Source organism: Lissotriton vulgaris, unplaced genomic scaffold (assembly GCF_964263255.1).
Source record: "Lissotriton vulgaris unplaced genomic scaffold, aLisVul1.2 SCAFFOLD_721, whole genome shotgun sequence".
Taxonomy (NCBI): domain Eukaryota; kingdom Metazoa; phylum Chordata; class Amphibia; order Caudata; family Salamandridae; genus Lissotriton; species Lissotriton vulgaris.
In genome coordinates, this window is record NW_028246456.1 from 827,935 (window position 1) to 849,920 (window position 21,986).

General features: G+C 45.8%; 1 protein-coding gene across 5 annotated transcripts in view; it reads right to left on the reverse strand.

Moving 5' to 3' along the window:
- Window positions 1-21,986, reverse strand: part of CYRIB (CYFIP related Rac1 interactor B) — a 259,856-nt gene that overhangs the window by 158,351 nt on the left and 79,519 nt on the right. For all 5 annotated transcript variants that reach the window (XM_086949380.1, XM_086949382.1, XM_086949381.1 and 2 more), the window contains one exon: window positions 20,074-20,210. In XM_086949380.1, coding sequence (XP_086805506.1) covers window positions 20,074-20,210 — 137 coding nt within the window. The remainder of the gene's footprint in view (window positions 1-20,073; window positions 20,211-21,986) is intronic.

Genomic DNA, 21,986 nt, shown 5'->3' on the forward strand with positions numbered 1-21,986 from the left:
ATGTCGTTGGATCATGATTCTTGAACTTGCGCCATATGCAGAATCTCTTCCACTTGTAAGCAAAGGAAGTCCTAGTGGAAGGTCGCTTAGCCTCCTTCAGTATGTCCATACAATCTTCTGGTAGATCATCATCTGTCCCCAAACTTCGTGAGAAGGTCCGGCCGGTACGGCAGCCGTATGTGAGGAAGGAGAGACCGGTGAAGCAGGTCCATGAACCACCACTGCCTGGGCCATTCCGGATCATCCGCGCCCTGGACTGGAACAGCTTGATGAGCACCGCCGGAATCTGGGGAATGGCTGGAAAAGCGTACAGAATGCTGTTCGACCAGTTGATCCATAGCGCATTCCCCAGCGTCCCCTGCTGGTAGTACCTGGAGGCGAAGTCTCGGCGTTTGCTGTTTTCGGAGGTGGTGAACAGATCTACGTCGGGAGTCCCCCACCTTGCGAAGACTTCTCCTAGTACTTCGTCAATTATGACCCATTCGTGGTTTTCCTGTATTAGTCTGCTCAGTGCGTCCGCCTGAACATTCTGCACACCTGGTAGATGGGTAGCAGTTATAGTCAGTCCTCTGGCCAAAAGCCATCACCAGATCGCCTGCGCCTCCTGCGAACGAGTGCGTGATCTCGAGCCCCCCTGCTTGTTGAGGTAATACATCATGGTCGTATGGTCTGTCTGTACAAGCAGAGAGTTGGTCTGGAAGGACGGATGAAAGGCCTTCAGTGCCAAGTGAACAACTCTGAGTTCCAGGAAATTGATGTGATACGTGGACTCAGTCGAGGACCACATTCCTTGAATCTGTAAGTCTCCGGAGTGCGCCCCCCCCAGCCGTGGAGGTGCATCAGTCACGATAGTCTGTGTGGGAATGTCCTTGTGGAAGGGAACCCCCTCTGAGGAGATTCTGCGCTGAACACCACCACTTCAGAGACTGAAGAGCATGCAGAGACAGTCCTATCTTGTCGTCCCAAGACCCTTTCCTCTGATCCCACTGATCCTCCAAGCACTCCTGCAATGGTCTCATGGGCAGCCGTGCGTGTGGCGTGAGGAAGATACAAGAGGCCATCGACCCCAGTATAGAAGACACCGTCCTCACTGTTGTAGATGGAGCGGTCATAAGAGCCTGAGCCTTCCGAAGGAGTGATAATCATCTCTCCTCCGAAGGAGACACGCTTGCTGACAGCATATTGATGGAGGCTCCCAAGTACTGTATGCACTGGACCGGAGTCGTGACAGACTTGGACATGTTGATGTGCAACCCCAGCTTGTTCAAGAGAACGCACGCCTTCTGGAAGTGCGCTTGAGCTTCCGAAAAGGAGGAGGCCTTGATCAACCAATCGTCCAGGTACGGGTAGATGAACACCTTGTTCTTCCTCAGGTGTGCAGCTACCACTGCCATGCAATTTGAGAATGTTCTGGGTGCAGACTTCAGCCCGAATGGCAGTGCTGCGTACTGATAATGATTGGCGCAGACTTGGAATCGCAGGAACTTCCTGTGTTTGCGTGCAATGGGCACATGGAAGTACGCATCCTGTAGGTCTATAGCACATAGCCTGTTGCAGCGGATGATAAATCTGATGCACAACAGCATGCGAAATTTCTCTCTGCGAATCCACTGGTTTGCTTGTCGCAAATCCAGAAAGGGCCTGAACTAGTTCTTGTCCTTCTTGTAAACTAGAAAGAACCGGGAGTACAGACCTCTTCCCCATTGAGACCGACGTACGTCCTCTATCGCCCTTTTCCACAACAAGGTATCGGCCTCCACCTGAAGCTCGCGCAGCTGAAACTGCGAGCTGACGGGTGGAATTGCTGGAGGTGGGCTGGAGAACCGAAGACTGTATCTATTGCAAACAATATTCAGCACCCACTTGTCCGGAGTAATTTTTCTCCACTCTTCCAGAAAGAATTGAACGTTCCCCCCCACCGATGCAGGGGAAGTAACCGCTCAGGGCCTAGACCCAGCTGGGCCTTTGTTCGCCGCTGCGGACTGCTGGCCACCTCTGCCCCTCTGGCGCTTCGGGAAGGGCCTCCGGAACTGCTGCTGCTGTTGCTGCTGTCCCGAGCCTGCCCTCGCCCTCTGCCCTGCGCCCGAACAGTCTCTGGAATGGGCGGTAGTTCTTCTTCTCCTTGGGCTTCTCCAACCCGACAGCCGTCTCCGCTTCCATGCGGGCCATCTCGTCGTCTGCATGCTTGCCAAACAGGGTTTCCCTCGAGAAAGGCAGGTTGGCCACCTGTTGTTGAGCCTCTGGCGTGAGATATGTAAGGCGAAGCCAAGCGTGGAACCGTTAGTGGACACCATGGCAGTACCCATGTGCCGCCAGAAGACACATCAGCAGCCACGCTGATGAGTTGGTTCGACACCAGCATCCCCTCATTCAGAATCTCCTGAAAGTCCTCTTTCTTCTCTCTAGGAAAGAGCTCAGCGAATTGCTGAAGGGACTCCCATAGGGCTCGATCGTATCGCCCTAGCAAAGCCGCGGCACTTGCAGCCTTCATTGCAGTAGACCCCGTCCCACAGGCCTTCCTGCCTGCTGAGCCTTTCCAGCGGCTCTCCTTATCAGGAGGCACTGTAGACGACGGGGTGGTGGCATGCTGCTTCCTAGTAGCCATCACTATGAGTTCGGTGTCGGATCCATCCAAAGAAAAGCCGGGTCAGAATCCGGATCCCGGTACTTCTTGAGGAGCCTGGAAGGACCCGCCTTTGTCACCGCTGGAGTGAGAAACAACTCCTCGGCGGGCTCCCCCAATCCTGGTACTAGAGGCAGCAACGGTCGAGACAGGTGCTTTTTATGTAGCGTCTCGAAAATCAAGAACGTCGTGGGCGTAGGCACGGTCACCGTGATGCCCAACTTAGCCTCACCCCTCAACAGAACATCTTGGAATGAGAATGTAGTCTACAGGAGACACCCTCGTCCCAGGGGATTCCGACAAAGTCGGCGAGTAGTCCCTGGCCCCAGAAGAGTCTGTGTGGGACCTTGATCTACGCCTCCTGTGGTGTCGCCTTGATCTCGTCGGCGGCCGGTGACGAGTCCGCGATCGCCCCCTCCGGCCGGAGCGAGAGCACGATCTCCTCGGCTTCGGACGTTCCACAGGCCTCAAAGGAGTAGGCGACTGTGACCTGACAGGGAACCTCGGCCGAAGAGTCCCCTCAGGAGGCGTCGGGTATCGTGGTAGTGAAGCCGTCCTCGGGGGAACCGCAGCCATTCCACAAGGCGGAAGCAGAGGATGAGGCGGAGGCGGAGGTGGAAGCGGAGGGGGAGTCCGCGGCGGAGGTTCCTTGGGCAAGGGAGGAGGAGGGGGAGGCGACCTCGCCTTAGGAGGTGTATATACCTCAGAGTACACCAAGCCCGGTGACTCACTCTTCTTCCTAGGCGGAGGCGATGGAGAGGCAGAGTCCCCAGTGGACCCAGAATGACTCCTTGCGCCAGAACTCCTTCTGCGCTTCTTTGGCGTTGAAGAACGTCGCCTCGACGGCGACAGTCGTTCTCTCGACACGGAACGCCTCCTTCTAGACGGCGAACGCCTCCCTCGACGGCGAACCCCTCCCTCGACGGCGAACCCCTCCCTCGATGGCCAACGCCTCCTTCTCGACGGCCAACGCCTCCTTCTCGACGGCCAACGCCTCCTTCTCGACGGCCAACGCCTCCTTCTCGACGGCCAACGCCTCCTTCTCGACGGCCAACGCCTCCTTCTCGACGGCCAACGCCTCCTTCTCGACGGCCAACGCCTCCTTCTCGACGGCCAACGCCTCCTTCTCGACGGCCAACGCCTCCTTCTCGACGGCCAACGCCTCCTTCTCGACGGCCAACGCCTCCTTCTCGACGGCCAACGCCTCCTTCTCGACGGCCAACGCCTCCTTCTCGACGGCCAACGCCTCCTTCTCGACGGCCAACGCCTCCTTCTCGACGGCCAACGCCTCCTTCTCGACGGCCAACGCCTCCTTCTCGACGGCCAACGCCTCCTTCTCGACGGCCAACGCCTCCTTCTCGACGGCCAACGCCTCCTTCTCGACGGCCAACGCCTCCTTCTCGACGGCCAACGCCTCCTTCTCGACGGCCAACGCCTCCTTCTCGACGGCCAACGCTTTCTCCTCGACGGCGAATGCCTCCTGGACGACGAACGCCTGGAAGACTTCAATGTCCTCCTCGATGTCAAGGATCCCCTTGACGCCGACCACCTCTTCGCCGACGGCGAACGGCGGTGTCGCCTCAACGGCGAGCGCCGACGCCGGACCGCCTCTCGATGTAGACGACTCTACGACGACGACGATGATGATGACACCGTCAACGGCGATCGACGGTGGCCTAGTCAGTTCCCTGAACGCCGAACGTAGACGCTGCTTCGACCCAGAGCCCTGGGGAGACGGGGAACAGACTGCTGTCATCCCTCTCGACGTCGTCGGTGCGATCGACGCCGGCGGAGAACAGGGACATTTGCTGGTCTTCCTGCCCCTGGGGAGCCCCCCAGAGGCCTCGGCATGGGCAGCTGGAGTATGCTCAGACCCACCTTGTTCCTTCAGCCTCCTATCTTCCAGGCCTTGGAGCCTGATCTTCGTCCTCTCTCTCTGGGTCCTGCTGGAGAAGGTCTGGCAAATGTCACACTTCTCCGGGACATGAGATGAAGGAAGGCAGATGATGCACACCTCGTGTGGGTCCGACTTGGCCTTCTTCCTCGAGACAAATAAAAGAGTTACCAAATACACACACAAGGAAGAAAGCACCAAAGCACTTCAAATGAAAGCACTTAAATACTTGAAAAGTGAAAAAATCTCTAAAGAAACCCTAATAAAAAGGGAGAGCTCAACGCTCCAGGGTCCTGCTTGCAGGAGCCGGAAAAAAGGACTCAAAGTAAAAAGGGACCTGCTGTACATTCTGGGATACTGAGAGAGTTCTGGAAAGTTCTCTTAAAGGCACAGTATCCTGTTCGGAGCCACATAATGGCAGCCTATGGGACTTGTCTGTCCACTCCTTTCGCTCTATCATTCCAGGGTCTTTTGTTAGTAAGGGAAAGTTTTTCTCTGTGGAGAACGCTGGACAGGCTGTGCTGTTTGTGGGTTTTTGTGGAATTTCCAGTTGAAGTACTGGACAGTGTAGCCTGTGGATATAGGTTGCATTATCTGTCTTTAAATTCGCTCTTAAGTGTCTGTGCAGGTCTGCAATTTTTGAAGATTTAAGAGATTATTTTTGATTGCTCCGGGGTCCACGCACATAGGCGGGACTATTCACTAGATTATGACTATACACAGAGATCCCCTACTACAGAAGAGGACGGTCAGAAAATAAGGAAGAACGCGTAAAGTTTAAAGACTATCAACAAGTTTAGAAAAACAAGAAACCTTAATTCGCCAAAAAGAAGGTAGCAAGTCTAAAAACCAGACATGCCGAGGATCTTGAGGACACAGCTCAAGAACAGAGAATGGGCTCAGACAATGTTGGACAGCGCAGAAGCCACAATAGCTTGCCAGAACCTGAAGGGTCTTCTGGAGACAGTGGACTTAAATGAAGACATTGAAACTGCAGATACCATGGTTAGATCTCCACATAGGTTATATGAAATAACACTCTGATGGAAGGAGACATACCAAGAAAAGTGCAAGCACTCTTTTGGAAGAGACTTTCCAAGGGTTATGATATACTTCTTGCTGAAAAAGACTGGCCACCAACATTTGTCAGTTAGTGCCCACATGGCGAAGACCTCATTATGCCAGCCTTCTCTAACCATATTCCAATTTATTTAAAGTATACATACGCCAGGAAATGGGAAGTCGCCCCAGCATTATACAAAAATCATGTAGGATGGGATGAGGACTCGCCCGACCATAAAATCGAACTAAAGAATCAACCAACTGCGCAAAGGCAGTACCCAGTTCAGCAAGAAGCTAAAAAACAGGTGAGGGAGATCTTAGATCAACTTGAATACCAAGGGGTGATTGAAACATGCACCTAGTCAATGAGCAAACCTTTGTTTACTGTCTCCAAACCAGACAATACATATAGTCTAGCATTGGATTACAGACATCTAAACTCGTGTTGCAAAACATTTGTAGTGCAAAATGCACACAGTACAGCATTAATGAATAACATTGTGCGTAAAAAATATAAAACCACATTAGATATTTCGAACGGGTCAAAAAATTGCACCAGAAAGTAGGTATTTGACCGCTTTCTCAATTATAGGGACACAGAGTCACTTCTGTCGTCTCCCTTAAGGATTCATGAATAGTCCGGGGTTATTCTCAGCAAAACAGATGATGTCTTGGATAAGCACTTGAATAGGGTGAACACCATTATACTTGGCTTCGCCTCTGAGGGTTATAAATTCAATTTTAAAAAAATCGCCCATTTAAATGTCCTTTTTAGGATATGAACTATCAAGTGAAGGCAAAAGCATAGCAGCAAACCTTCTAGAAAAGTGTGCGCTGCTCCAACCTCCAAGAACACTGAAAAACTTAGTCAATTCTAGGTTTCCTGAATGTCGGAAGAGCTTACATTCTAAACTACGCAGAAAGGGTTAAACCTCTCTACGAATTAATCAGACCCGATTTCAAAACAGTAAATTGGACACAAAAACACACAGAAATGTTGCGTTCACTACAAAAAGACATGTTAGCAACTACACATTTGCAAACACGCGTAAACGTACGCAACCTAGTGATCCCAATCATTCCGGGTCAATGCGGATTCACCTATTTAACTTTTAATGAAGGTGAAAAATTTCCAATAACTTACAAATCACATTTGTGTACACAGACAGAAATGAAATTCACTTCTACAGAAAAAATTCTGACAGCTGTTCAAACCGCTGTAGCAAAAGAAAGAGCCATAGCACAGGGAAAAAACATTATGTTCGTAACTCCTGTACCTGCCTTAGAGGCAGTGACAAAAGCGAGCATTCCAAATGCTAAAGCTTTACATCCGAGATGGATAAAATAGGTTAATTCTTTTACTGCAACAAATGTTGAATACGTTGTTGATCCTTTTTTTCGAAAACACGAGCATTTGTACAATAGGAATAAGAATTCCCTCGGTCTACTGAAATGTTGCGACTTGACCAGAATGAATGTATAAATTTATACGGACGGATCAGCTCAACCCCGCTACGGGGGTAAACAAGCTTATAGTGTGGAGTGCGCGGTCGTTAAAGGTCGTATGCGCACTGGCAAATTTGGGCCAATGGTCACTAAAACGCAATCTCTAGGAGATTGTACAGCTCAGCAAGCTAAACTACAAGCATTCAAAATGGCACTTGTAAAAATACGGATCGCAAATTCCCCACACTTATAGTGTGTGATTCTTTCTATTGTGTACAGTCTTATACTGAATATTTACATAATTGGCTTCAAAACAGTTTCAAAGATGCAAAAGGTGGCACAATTAAAGCATAAAACGCTTTGGGAACAAGAAGTTCAGTTACGAGAAGGACTACAAAACACTCACGTAATACAAACGCTGAGTCATTAACGTGATGGCGTTCACGTTGAAGGGAATTCATTGGCTGATAAAGCGCGTAGGCAGCTGTGCAAACTGCTTCCGTAGCTGCAATCACTCGTTCAAAAACGAAAATAGACATTGAAATAATGCTAGCTGTCAATGTGACAAGCAAAGGCAGCGGTAGTACGTTACCTAAAGGGTTTCCACTCAAATACTCATATAACGGATGCAAAGAATGTTCCTTTTCCTCAAATTCCTGGAGTGAGGGATAGGGTAATTCCAAACAGGGAACGAAGGACAGCTTTGATTTACGAAGCCCATTTGGGAGAGGGTCCGATACATCAGGGGATCTCTAAAACAATATTAGAGTTAAAAGAGACGTTCTGGTGGCCAGGAATGAATGCACACATTCACATTTTTGTAATTAACTGCAATATAGATCGCAGCACAGAACGCCGCCAGTTACCCGACTATAGCATAGAAAGCCCAGTACATACAACGTTGTTAGACAGCGCTGGGATGCCCTAGGGTAACTGCGCGCTATATAAAATTTTAAATAATAATTTAAATAACATTAGACTATCTACGCGCAGACGTCTTTATAGACAAATGCAGTCACACAAGCACTAAATTAAGGTTCATTTGGATGTGGCCTCAGCGCTCAACTGACGCTTGAACTGTAATAAAAGAGTTACGAGTCTTTATCAGCACATACGCAATGGGCATGCTACATTCTGACCAGGGTCCTGAGTTTAGCTCTCTAGCTTACAAAGAAGCCATGGCCAGTTTGAGTGTTACATTGCAGTATTGTAGTCTAGTCCATTCCATCCTTAGGGAAATACGGTTGTGGAGAGAAAAAACCAGGACATAAAAGAATCTATAACAGCTAGGGTATTCGGTTCGGGTGATGGGTGGGTCAAACCTCTAATAAGTGTCCAAAGTAGTTTAAATAATTTGCCAAGAAGTTCTCTAGGGGGTATCACTCCATATGAAGTCCTTTTTGGGACAGGAATGTTGGTCCCCGACCTTGATTGTCAGACATCAGTGGTGGAACAAAAAACATTTGATATCAAAGATCGTTTGGCTGTTTTACAGGACTGAAGTGAATTAAGAACGAAACAATGCAACGTGTTCCTGAAGCCAACGACCACTGGAGAAAAAACAGCCGTCCCAGCAAGGCCTGTCTGGATCCCAAAGCTTGGTGATCTAGTCAGAGAAAAGATTGTGGACAAGAAGGAATTTGGCCCTTCTTACAAACAACCAGTACCTGTCCCAGCAATCCACGGATCAAGAACAGTTTTGTTGCCGCCCCTTGCTGGTAAAAAGGAGAACAGGTTTGTGTCTATAGACCTGATCAAACCACACTATGTGGCCGATACTAAGCAGTAGGCCAAGTGGACTCCGACCAAGTAGCAGACGCACTCCTCTAGCTACGATCCAAGACGTTCAAACAGAGACTCATCACCTTGTGAAGTGTTTCTTAGCTGAAAAACTGAAAACGCACTTAGCGGTTCTCTCCTTTGTCAGGGTATTAATTTACACGGGGTCTGCGATGGTTCCTCTAACAATTTATCCTGTCACCACCTGCAGTGATTGATCCAATATTGGGACAACTTTCAAATGGGAGTTGCCTCATGTTGAACGATCACGGCTGCTGTGGCATGTTGCCAGGCATACCATATCTAGTAACTGTGTGTCCGCCAGGGTCACTTACTGTATGCAAGTATTGTTTCCTAAAACCAAGACAGCCAGGGAGTCGCCATTATGGCCTTCACGGAACATCTCTTCTATACAAATTGATACGCTAAGCAGAATGAAAGCCATTCTTTTACAAAAAATGTGCCACTGACCTTCGGCCAAAGAGACCTATGATCTACAAATCGCAAGGACTTCTGCCGAGATACATGCCATTTTAACTACAAAGTGCCCTATACATTTCTCGGAAATGTTAAGTAATATTTTAAACATGTCTGATACGAGCAGTGTTGTACTTAAGAATGTATGTTCCGGACTGTTACCACCTTTTCAAGCAGTCCTCTGAATATTTCCAAACTTTGTGCACTCTGTGTTTGGCGGACTGCCCCCCCTATTAGGACTCATTGCAGGTATACTATTTTTGCTCCTTCTGCTACGATATGGCAAGCCAAATCACCAGCGTCACTTCAAGCACCATAGAGAAATCTCTATTGGAGATGAAGTGTTGTGAGCGCATCGTCCAAATTTGGGATTCATTCTTCTACGAAAATTAAAAACCACATGGTTTCTGTCATTCAGACCAATCTGGCAAGATTGCATCTTACCTGTTTTAGGCTGCCTGCTATGCGGAGAAGAATGCGGACTAGACATCTGTCTAACACTTCCATCAGTCATGCCAACGGATGTTGATACTTTGCTTGAACCGGTAACGGTCCATGCTCTGTGTTGTCCCCAGCGGCTACCAATTCGGATGACGGCATTCATTGAGATCTCACAGACGCAAAATGCGGATGCTGAGGCACGAGAGGAAACAGGCACCCAAGTAACATACGATACAAACATTGCTACATGCGACCAATACTGAAGGTGATGCTTCACATCTATGTGCGGTTAATCTTCTAAACAAGGTAATCCAACTGTCACCTACAATGATAGACAATTTTTTTCACAGACATAGAATATTTCATGTTTTCTCCAAGCGCTAACACTGAATTTTGAATTTGGCACACAGTGTTCTTAGAGACTTTGAATTTGACCTTCATTTTTTAAAACAAAGAACTTTTACCAATGATAAAAAAAAAAAAATTCAAATTTGTATTTTTCATTTTTTGGCACAAGTAATCTGCTTATAGTAAAACTATTCATAGAGAACAAGAAGTCATTGAATACTTCCAGAGACAATAAATGACCTTGTCCACAAACAGACAGTTTTATGTAATCTGACATGAAATGGTTTCGGCCTTTTTTCTTCTGTATTCACGAGCTGTTTCACAAATGGAAATTTTCATGGTTCATTCATTTAGAATTCAAATGTAAATATATGCTTAGAATGAAACATTGCTTTAATGTGTACTGCACTAGTGCATTTTGTATGCTTACAACCAATTCTAATGCATTTTGTATGTATTTTGGAGGGGTTTTAGCACTTCATGTGTAGATATGTTTTAGATATGTTAAACATTTTTAGTAACGTCGTACATACGAAAGTGGATTAGTGTTGTGTATCGATTTAGATTCCGTATGCATTTTCCCGATTCATGCCCTTATATAGGTATAATTCACATTACCCTTTTATAGGGCTAGAAATCCAGTCTTTATTTAGGAATAGCCCATGCTACCCAAATACAGGCATGGCTACTTCCATCCGTTCATCTTCGTCACGATTTCTAGGAAAACCAGACTCTTAAGCAGAAGGGACTTCTACCTTGCCTGGATATTGATTTCTTCAAGAACTCATTTTGTATGAACATCTATTCCTTAGGAGTTCTTTCATGACGTTCATATGCCCGACTCTTACGTCAATACTGGAATTCCTAAACACCTTCAAGGTATAAATATACCTTAACTTGCTATAGCAAAGCACGGCGAGGTTCGTGCAGTTCACCAACCTACTTGCCAGACGCAGCTCGCTACAGCAAGTGCCGAGGGAAGCCAACTCTCCAGCTGACGCACTGACCAGAAGCGGTCATCTTCCTGCCGAGAATCCAGCTCCAGTGTCTCTGACTCCCCTTGCGGGGTGTTGGGCGATCGAGCCAGGGAAATAGATACTAGCCTCTCTCATGGAGCCGATTAGAACCTAGAGAAACCTTTGGCACTTCTTGGCAGAACTAAAACTATAATTAAACAGCACCTACGTCTTCGCTGGTACTAGACATAGGTTAGGTACATTGGGGTAGGCGTATTTAAGAAGCACCAGTTGAGTATTTTAGCCTGTATTTTTATATATGTCATAGCAACAGACAATGCTATTACAGTATTATTTTATATTACTGTTTATGCTGTACGCATTATACTTCCCATTCTGTCTTCCGATTGTAGCCGTTCATATCTCTTGCATGAGAAATAAGACTGTTCAATAAACCCCTTTTATTGAAATGCTAGTCTCCCTATTTCTATGCACCTCTGTAGAAACGAAGCATGCACGATTGCCTGATTGAAATAGTTATCTATTGTTTCCACGCCTCTGAAGATATTGTTCCAGTTCTAGGGGAAACAAAGTTGTCATGTTTATGCGGTTGTCAGAGACTAATCCCTTCTTGTTTATTCGAGAAAGTTTCTAGTGACCTCGGAGTTAGCTGGCACAAACACAATTAAGTTTAATATACTCGGTAGAAACATACAGTCCTATGTCAAATCTATAGTGTATATTATTCCAATGCGCAGAGCCTATTGGGAATATAGGAACTACACTACAAGAGTGGCGCACTGACGGTTTGTTTTCACCAAAATACATAGTACTGTTTTCAGCATGATGCCCTCTCTGCCAGTGCCCAAGTTCTCCTATAATCAATTCCAACCACACCCCACCCCACCCCCAAGGGCAGCTCTCCCCCACTTCCCTGTTTGAACAACTCTGCTATGGAGGCATCTGGAGCTACCCCCTGCATTACGGACTCATTACTGGGCACAACTGCTTGCTTAAGGAGAAGCTATGTGATGAGATATCGTGTGGGTTTATGGAATTTTTGATTAATGAGAAAGTGTTAAATGTGGTATAGGTTAGATAATATGACCTGGGATTAGAGATATTTAATTTTTGTGTGGCGGCTGTCGGCTGTGGTAAACTGGATGATACTTTGTACAGTATGCCAGACAGATTGCACAAGATAGCCTTTAATAACTGCAGTAGGTGCTTCAGTTGACCAACTGGCTGATGTTATAACAAACAGATGAGCTGGGGTTGCAGCTAGTGGTTACTGTCCATAGAGCATCATGGGGATGGAGAAGTGAATTATGCTTTTTCTCTGGTGGTCAAGTAGAGTGGAGGATCACATTATTATCCTTTGATCCTTAAGGCTTTAAGTCAGCTGCCTTGATTATCTTTGTTTTTCCTCACCTACCTGGTAAATACCTGGGCTGGACAAGAGCACTCTCCGATATGAATTAGTGAACTGTATAAATATGTCAGAGAAGGACAGTGGAGCTGAGCGGGGAAGTTTGATTAGTCAGTCTTCATATTTCATTTGTTCTAGTTCAATCAATCAATCAAATCATTTGTGAAGCACACTACTTACCCGTGAGGGTCTCAAGACGCTGGGGGGTGGGGAATGCTGCTACTGCTTGAAAAGCCAGGTTTTGGGTCTGCCGTAGGTGGATGGGGAGGGTGTTTCAGGTCTTGGCGGCGAGGTGGGGGAACAATCTGTTGCCGGAGGTTGCTCTTCGGAAGCGGGGGACTGTGGCGAGGGCGACGTCGCCAGAGCGGAGCTAGTGGGTAGGGTGTAGAAGCGGAGTCGTCTGTTGAGGTACGTTGGTCCGGTGCTGTGGAGTGCCTTGTGTGCATGGGTGAGGAGCTTGAAGGTTATCCTCTTGTAGACAGGGAGCCAGTGCAGGTCTCTCAGGTGGGATGTGATGTGGCTGTGGCGAGGGGTGTCAAGAATCAGGCATGGAGAGGCGTTCTGGATGCATTGGAGCAGTCTCAGGAGTTTGTCCAAAGCTCCTGTGTAGAGTGTTTCTGTAGTCCAACCTGCTGCTGACGAGGGCCTGGGTGACCGTTCTTCTCATTTCAGTGGGGATCCACTTGTAGATCCTGCGGAGCATGCAGAGGGTGTGGAAGCAGGTGCAGCAGACAGAGTTGACCTGTTTAGTCATGAAGCAGGTGGGGTAGAGGTTGACCCCTAGGTTGCGTGCGTGGTTCCCAGTGCGGTCAGCCACCAGGAGTCGTCCCAGGCCGAACGGGTGGATCCGAGGATGAGGACCTCCGTCTTGTCAGACTTAAGCTTCAGTCGGCTGTTCCTCATCCATTCGGCGACGGCCTTCGTGAAGGTTGGTTTTGGCGGTGTGGGGGTCCTTGGTGAGGGAGAGGATCAGCTGGGTGTCATCGGCGTAGGAGAGGACGTTGAGGTCGTGACGACGTGGGCGAGCCGTGCCATGTAGATGTTAAACAGCATTGGGCTGAGGGATGAGCCCTGGGGTACGTCGAATGATGATCTTGGTAGCTTTGGAGCGGAACTGGGGGGTGAAGGGGGGGGGGGGGGAGGAAGAAGGCAGGAAGGCGGACGCTCTGTGTTCTGCCGGAGAGGAAGGAGCTGGTCCAGTCCAGGGCCTTCTCTTGTTGGATCCCGGCGCCGTGGAGGCGTGTTCGTAGTGTGTGGTGGCAGACCGTGTCGAAGGTGACTGACAAGTCCAGGAGGAGGAGGGCCACTGTTTCTCCGTTGTCCAGGAGGGCCTTGATGTCATCGGTGGCGGCGATGAGGGCAGTCTTGGTGCTGTGGTTGCTGCGGAACCTGGACTGGGAAGGGTCCAAGATGTTGTTCTCCTCGAGGTAGCGGGTCAGATGTTTGACGGTCTTCTCGATGACCTTCGCCGGGAACAGGAGCAGGGCGTTGGGCCGGATGTTCTTGAGGTCCTTGGGGTCTGCCTTGGGTTTCTTGAGTAAGGCATTGATCTTGGCGTGCTTCCAGCTCTCCGGGAAGGTTGTGGTCTCGAAGGAGATGTTGATGACTTTCCGGAGATGGGGTGCAATGGCGTGCTGGCTTTGTTGAAGATGTGGTGTGGGCAGGGGTCTGACTGAGATCCGGAATGGATGGTGTTTATGATCTTGATGGTGTCGTCGTCGTTGATGCTGGTCCAGGAGAGCAGGCGGTTGGTGGTCGTTGGGGCGGAGGTCTCAGTGGTTGTCGGGGCACGTTGTGGCGTTGAAGCAGTCGTGGATGTCTGCGATCTTGCGGTGGAAGAAGGTGGCCAGGTAGAAGTGTGGCTCAATGATTAGAGCGGCAGACCCTGATGCAGAGGTCTAGCCTGGGACCACGGTTCAATTCCCCGCCTCGGCGGGTCTTGGGCTAAAAAATTCAACGGGCCTGATAATTCTCGCCTCGGTGCCTATTCCAATCATGGAGTCCCACTCTGAAACTCTGGGCAATAGCTTGCTTAATCTCCACAACGGTCCCTACAACGCTAAGGATGCCTGGCCTCCACCTTGGGGGTGCCCAGGAGTGGACGCCTCACAGGGAAAGCCAGGATGGGTTCCACAGCGGTATTCGTACAAGCGCCTTGAGACCCTTGCGGGTGAGTAGTGCGCTATACAAGTATCAATTTACATTTCCGAAGGTGGGACGTCGTTTGTGTTTTACTTTTCTTTTTTCTTTAAAATAGGAAAAGTATTAATAAACACTCGTCAACACAGCAGTTGAAGAACAACAGTTTATGTAGATGCACAGGTGAAGATCAGTAAGAAAAAGAAAGTGAAGTGGAAATACCCAGCAGGTCCTATTTATGGGTCCCTCAACACTCTGGACAACCTCTAGTCCTCTTTCAATTACAATGACTGCACTGGCATATTCTACCATGTTCACAAGTACATAACCCCTTCTACTGTTTCTAGACTGCTTTCGGAATGAAAGTGGTAGGCAGCAAGTCTGCTGCTGTTGTCCACATTGGCTAAGGTGAGGCTCTTTTGAAGCCTGGATACAGTGGTATGAAAGAGGAGGCAACCTTAGATTTGAACTATTTGAAAGGAGTAGACCTGAATGGATTTAGTAACGAGTATTGACAAGCTTATAATGATTTTTGCAAAACTATGCAATAGACATTGAACATGTAACAGCAGAAAGAAGTAAATATGCTGCTATCTAAAGCTAGAATGCATATGAACAAGTAAGAAAATAAACTGCCCCACTGTCAAAATAAATTAAAAAAAATTAAATGAATGCAGAAAGAAAATTGGGAGATTGGCCTACCAGTCCTTAAACCAAGGTGGACTACTTTCTAGGCAGATGTGTACATGTCAAAGAGCAAAATGCATTTAATCACACAGAAGAAAGCCAATGGCTGAGAGGGATGACTCACTGTCCAATGCTGTAGGCTGTGCTGGGATAAAACTAAATGTGATTGACACTTAAACAGACCAGTGGTTGAAGAGAGCCCAAAAGCCCTCCCAGTTATATATACAGGCTTATGTTTTTATTACGATTCTTTCGGAAAACAAAAGGCTGGAAAGAAGGCTAAAGCAGTATATTCGCCAGACTTAAAACTTATTATTTGGCCAGTGCTTTTTCAGATTCTTTTAGGGTGTGCATGGGTTTAGGGCCAACAGTGAAGAGAAATTGGTCAAATGTAAAATTTGAGAAATAATTTATTCATTATTTCAATTTCTTGTCCATTCAGATCTCCATGTCTTTAGGAGACATGAATGATTATATTGGGTTGTGTAAATCCCAGTTGAGGATAAGCCTCACAATGTGTACTGCCCTTCCAGAACTCAAGCAGCAAATTAACCCAAAAACACAAAATCCAATGTATGGATGTTTATGTTTCATTGTCTGGCTGATGGTAAGCTAACAGATGGAGGATGAAAGGTGCCCCCAGGTGGCTGGGAATCTCATTTGACAGATCCTCTAATTCTACCATGTCTTAACACCAAAATACAGTCAAAAGCGGAGCGTGTACCATCCGTCCGAACGGTATGACTAGCAGAAACCATATGAGAGAGAAGGGCGAGTGGAGCTCATGCAATACAGCAAGGATAGAAAAACTGTAAATTAACTGAGAATTATTGTCAAGAGGTTTAAGCTGCTGACTATGTCCAGGTGCCTCACGGTCAGTAAAATTGAAAGGACAATTGTTCCATAGTCTCTAACAGATAGCATGCTTGTTGTAGACAAAACTAGGACTCTAGTTAATATTCCCAATTTATGCCCTTATATGGTTATATCAAATCATATCCTTATATAGGCATAAGAATCATACCCATATTAAGACATATAGCCAATGCAGTCCAAATACGGCAAGGCTACTCCTATAGACTCCTAGAAAGCACAACATGTTCTTAGATAAACCAAGCCTCCAGCAGCCCGGGACTTCCCCCTGCTTCTGTATTGATTTGTCCTAGAACTCCTGGAGTCGTGAAAGAACTACGAGTTCTTAGTGACGTCTTATGTCCAACCTTACGTCAAACTCTGCACCTTCCAGGTATAAATATACCAGCATCTGCCCTAGCAAAACACATGGTGGTTTGGAGCAGATCGACTATCTACTTGCCCGACGCCCTGCTGGAGCAAGTGCCGAAGGAAGCCGACCCTCCCGCTGACGCACTGAGAGAGACGCTGTCTTTTTTCCTGCCGAGAAATCCAGCTCCAGTGTTTCCCTGCTACCATTGCGGGTTGCTGGGGGATTGAGTCCTGAGAAAGAGATACAAGACCTCCTTCATTCTATAACCAGGGTACGGAGCTGATTAGACCTGTAGAGAATTCTTGGTTTAGATTCTTGGCAGAAACTATTTAACTTTAAACTGCTTCTCCCGTACTTCTTCCCATGTACTAGGCTTAGGTTAGGTACACCGGGGTAGGTGTATCTTAGAAGCACCAGTTGAGTACGTTAAGTCATTATTTTATCATTGTATGCATTTTATCCATTTTAAGTACCGTATGGCTTAGAAACCATACCATGCTTTCACAGTATTATTTCAGGATACTCTTTTTACTGTACGCACTTTAGTTTATGACAAGTATTGCGATTGTAGCAATTCACTTCGCTTGCATGAGAAAGAAAACTGCTCAATAAATAACCTTTTTATTGAAAACGCCCGTCTCTATTATCTCTGCACTCCTAAGCATGCACAATTGACAGAGTAAAATAGCTATCTATTGTTTCGCGACTCTGGAGATATACTCCTTATTCTTGGGGGAGCAAAGTTGTCATGTTTATGCGGTTTTCAGAAACTAATCACTTCTTGTGAACTCGAGAAAATTTCTAGTGACCTCTGAGCTAGCTGGGATTCATAATTAAGTCTAACATATTCAATAGAGACCTAGTCGACCTAAGTCCTACGTCTAAACTATTGTTTATGTTATTCCAATGCGCAGACCCTATTGGGAATATAGGAACTACACTACATGGCGCCCCACGTTTGGTAAGGCAATAATATAACGCTAGATACTAGAGTAACTCAGTCGTGCTTTTCTCACAGACCCTTTTTCCCGTAAAAACTCCAATAGACGTCTGGAGTGGGTGAAAGGTTAATATCCGCCAAAACTTAGTAGGAGGAGAATCCTATGTATTAGTTTTTGGTTTAGTCAACGTTGAAGGATACAGTGTTCCAAAATATTGTGCACCTAATCTTTTTTTCCTTTAAACTTTCAAGCTCTGCAAACTCTGTCAGTAAAATGACGTAAAGTGACGAAGAAAGGGAGAGAGCAGCCTTGGCAACTCAACTGTTAGCGGAGGACACAAGTCTCCAAAAAAAACAATCCGAATGCAGTAATCATCCCGATAAATGTAAGAAAAAGTGTAACTTACAAACTTATAAATAGTGGAGTATCATCAAGAGGTGGTACAGTCATATTTGTGGTAGAGACACATGAGTATCGGCAGACAGAGGTATTCTATTCATGGATAACTTTTCCAGAAGCAAATGCTGTGTGAAACGCGAGTTCCACTACTACAAAGCAGAGGAACCTCCAACGGAATACGTTCCTTTCGAGGACATTAAAATTCCACTAACTTACCAGGAGCATCAGCTCTGGTTTAATGGCGCCCTAAAACGTCAAAATCACCTTACCAGGCTCGGTCCACTAGGCAGACCTGGAGCCACATGGCCGGTTCTAGCCAGCTATACACCACATCCTGACATTGAAGATATGTCAGACCGAGAACTTTTAGTTCAGCTAAAACAATTAATTAAAATACATAGACAATTGGTCCAATATGTCACGCGGACTTTAACAGTCCAACCGGCAAAAAAAAAAATCCACAGCACACCCCTCACCAGGGGAACACAAATAAAATGACACCACAGACTATACAATCAGTCATTGGCAAATTACCCGCAAAACGGGAACAAATTCGGTTCTGGTTAGCTCAAAAGATTACTCAAATAGAGGCAATATTCCATGATAGTACACCTCATGAAAAACACAGAATTCTGACAATCTGTTTACCAATGGGGATCGCACCACATGTGACACTTGGGGAACAGTCTTTGCTTCAATCTACACAAAAACACATGGTGTTCAGTCTATGGCGGTTATACCAGACGTACTAAGAGATTCAAAATGAATACTGTCCAGAGCCTGCTTTAAATCTAGGTATGAAATTACTGAAAGACTTTAAGCAAGTCTCGGCTATATTACTAGCCAACATAAAAGGAGAAGCAGCATCTGTGGCGATCCGCCAAAAATTAAAAGAAACAGAAATAACAGACCAACCTTTTGAACTTGCCAGAATAATTGAAAAGTGCTATGAAGAATTAGGTAGATAGTTTTGTTGGGAAACCACTAAAACCACAACTAACTGAAAATCCTGAAAAAACTTTTATTAAGAATAATCTCATTACTCCAAAAAAGAAGTGGGAGGGTAATAAACAGACCACTCCCAGAGAAAAACAGTTGCAGTCCAGAGGAAGGTCTCCCCAAAGGAGAGAGAGATCTCCAGAACGGGGTGGTAGGTCTCCCCAACGAGAGCCCTCTGAAAAAAGATACAACTTAAGAAATAGGGATAATTTGAGAAAACCTGAGATATCAAGATAATGATACACGTCTCTCTCAATCTTTTCAGACTTCCTCACAGAATTCGGAAAGAAGAGGACGGTCAGAAAATAAAGAAGAGCATGTCAAGTCCAAAGACAAGGAACCTGCTCATCATCAGTAAAAAAATCACAATTTCCCAAAAAGAAGGTAGCTAGTATTAAAATAAAACATGCCGAGGATCCTGAGGACACAACTCAAGAACTGAGAGTGGGCCCAGACAATGCTAGACAGTGCAGCAGAAGTGACCATAGCTCGCAAGATCCTGATGAATCTTCTGGAGACAGTGGACACGAATGAATACATTCAGGTGGAAACTACAGACACCAGAGTCAGTGTACCCCATAAAATATATGAAATAACCTTGGGTATAGAGGGGGACAAAACTAGGAAAGTAAGAGGTCTCTTTTGGGAGAATCTATGCAATACAGCAAACATGTTCTTGCTTAGATACAATTTGTAGTTGAGAGCGTAGCTGTTAAATCTACATTACTATGATGCTGAGAAAGTCCATAAACAGTCACTTGAGATTTATTAGCCCTTTCAAACCAAAGATTCATAGGAAAGTGTGTAGAAAAGTTATCTGTGTTAGTATAACTGCGCCATTTCAGAACACAAAAAATACAAATTAGTCAAGGAATAGTACAAATCACAGAACACTGCAAATCATCAATATTTACACCAACATTTGACAGCAGTTTAGGTCTACTCTGCCTCCAACATAAAAAATGTGCTGATAGAACAAATCAGTCCGAAGACACATTAAAAGCTTTCATTTAAACAAATACTTTTTTTTTAATCCATGAAACTGAAGCAACCTAAAAACATTAAATATGTGCATATTAAAATAAGAAAAGTTTGTTGAGGTTTTAAAGAAAAAAATACATTTCTGCTTTTGATATGTAAAATCTCACATAGGAAATCTGTCAACAATTATTGACACGTCATTCAAATAAAAATATGTTTGAGTCAATTACACGGAAACCTAGTTTACCTTCAATTCGTCAAATCGGAGTGTAAAATGGAGGATTTCTGCAAACTGTTTTGCAAGAGCCTGCTCTCGCTCTAGATGCTGCATAGGAGAATACGGCGTGCTTGTCAAAGCTCCCAGTAAACCACGCAATGCTGCTTCTAAACAAAGGATATATATTAAAATATCATTAACCATATTCCTAATTTGTTTAAATATTTTTATTTATGTGGTGCTTTAAATTTAATATCCCTTTGGGAGCAGTAGTACATACTCATTAAACTTACAAAACGAGAAGAACCTAATTGTACTCAAAGTCATTATTCAATATCAAACACTGGACAAAACTTCATGTCACAACTTTATATTATCACATCAATATCAATTTATTTTTAAAAAGCACTTTCCACTCTAGGTTTTCTTGTTCCTAAGCACATAAACTACTACTACCCAAAGAAAAGGTACTCCAAATATCTATCACTGAAGAATAGAAGGCACAGTTGACTTGGTCATGATTTTAATTCTTGTCCTGCTGTTCATCCTAGAGGTCACAAAATACTTAGCCTGGACACTATCTTACCAACATCCTGCCTATTAGATATGTACTACTATTTATCCCAAATGGATGAAAGACTTAGTCTAACTTGCTGAGATTCAAATATGCGACTCTTTGATTCATCTTACTAGTACACAGAGCAATGTCTCCAACTATCTCCCAAAGTTTTTACACTTTTAGATTATCTATTGTATTTCCTGCCTCCAAAAGCAATCTAATATGCTACTTACCAGTATGCATCTGTTCTTGGCATATAGGGCTGCTGGCATTCATATCTGTGCCTAGTGCTGGGTTCGGATGATTGCACATGGTTGTCCTGGAAGAGTCTTCGAAGTATCACGAGAACGGCGACTCCTCCCCTGGACTACAGTGCGCATGGGCATCCCCTCCATCCTCAGATTGTTTTGTGGCAGAGATGGAGTGTAATACAGTGAGTGATGTCCATGCTACATAGTAATTCTGAATGCTACAGCTGCTACAGGCGCCGGGGAGGAGGGTGGGCGATATGAATGTCAGCAGCCCTACATGCCAAGAACAGATGCATACTGGTAAGTAGCATATTCGGTTCGAGGCATGTGGGCTGCTGAATTCATATCTGTGCATAGATTACATAGCAGTCCCTCTTGTTAGCGGCGGCTACCAGTGCCAGCTGCAGCAGTCTGAAAAAGAGTTTTGAGAACAGCCTGTCCTACAGCTGCCTGCTGTCTTAAATGTACATCTACGCAGTAGTGTTTCGTAAATGTATGTATAGTGGACCATGTGGCTGCTCTACATATCTCTTCTAAAGGAATATTCCCTAGGAAAGCCATGGATGCTCCTAGCTTACGTGTGGAGGGTGCTCTTGGAGGAATGGTTAGTGTGTGTTTAGCCTTTGCATAGCAAATCTGTATACACTTAACGATCCATCTGGCTATTCCTGCTTTGGAAATGGGGTTGCCTTTGTGCTGTGGAGAAAAGGCAACAAACAGTTGTTTTGTCTTCCTGAAATCCTTTGTTCTGTCTATACAGTACATAAGAGCCCTCTTGACATCTAATGTGTGTAGAGATCTCTGTGACATTTTCCGGATTAGGATAGAAAACTGGCAGTTCTATGGTTTGGTTAATGTGGAACTGCGAAATCACCTTAGGCATGAATGTAGGGTTGGTGCGTAGTACAACTCAATTTGCGTGGACCAGTATGAATGGCTCTTGAATGGTTAGTGCCTGGAGTTCACTAACTCTTCTCAGTGAGGTAATGGCTACTAGGAAAGCTACTTTCCAGGTCAGAAATTGAATCTCACAAGAGGTTCAAAAGGTGGTCCCATCAGTCTGGTGAGGACCACATTCAGGTTCCAGACTGGTGAAGGTGGGTGTCTGGAAGGGATCACTCTTTTAAGTCCCT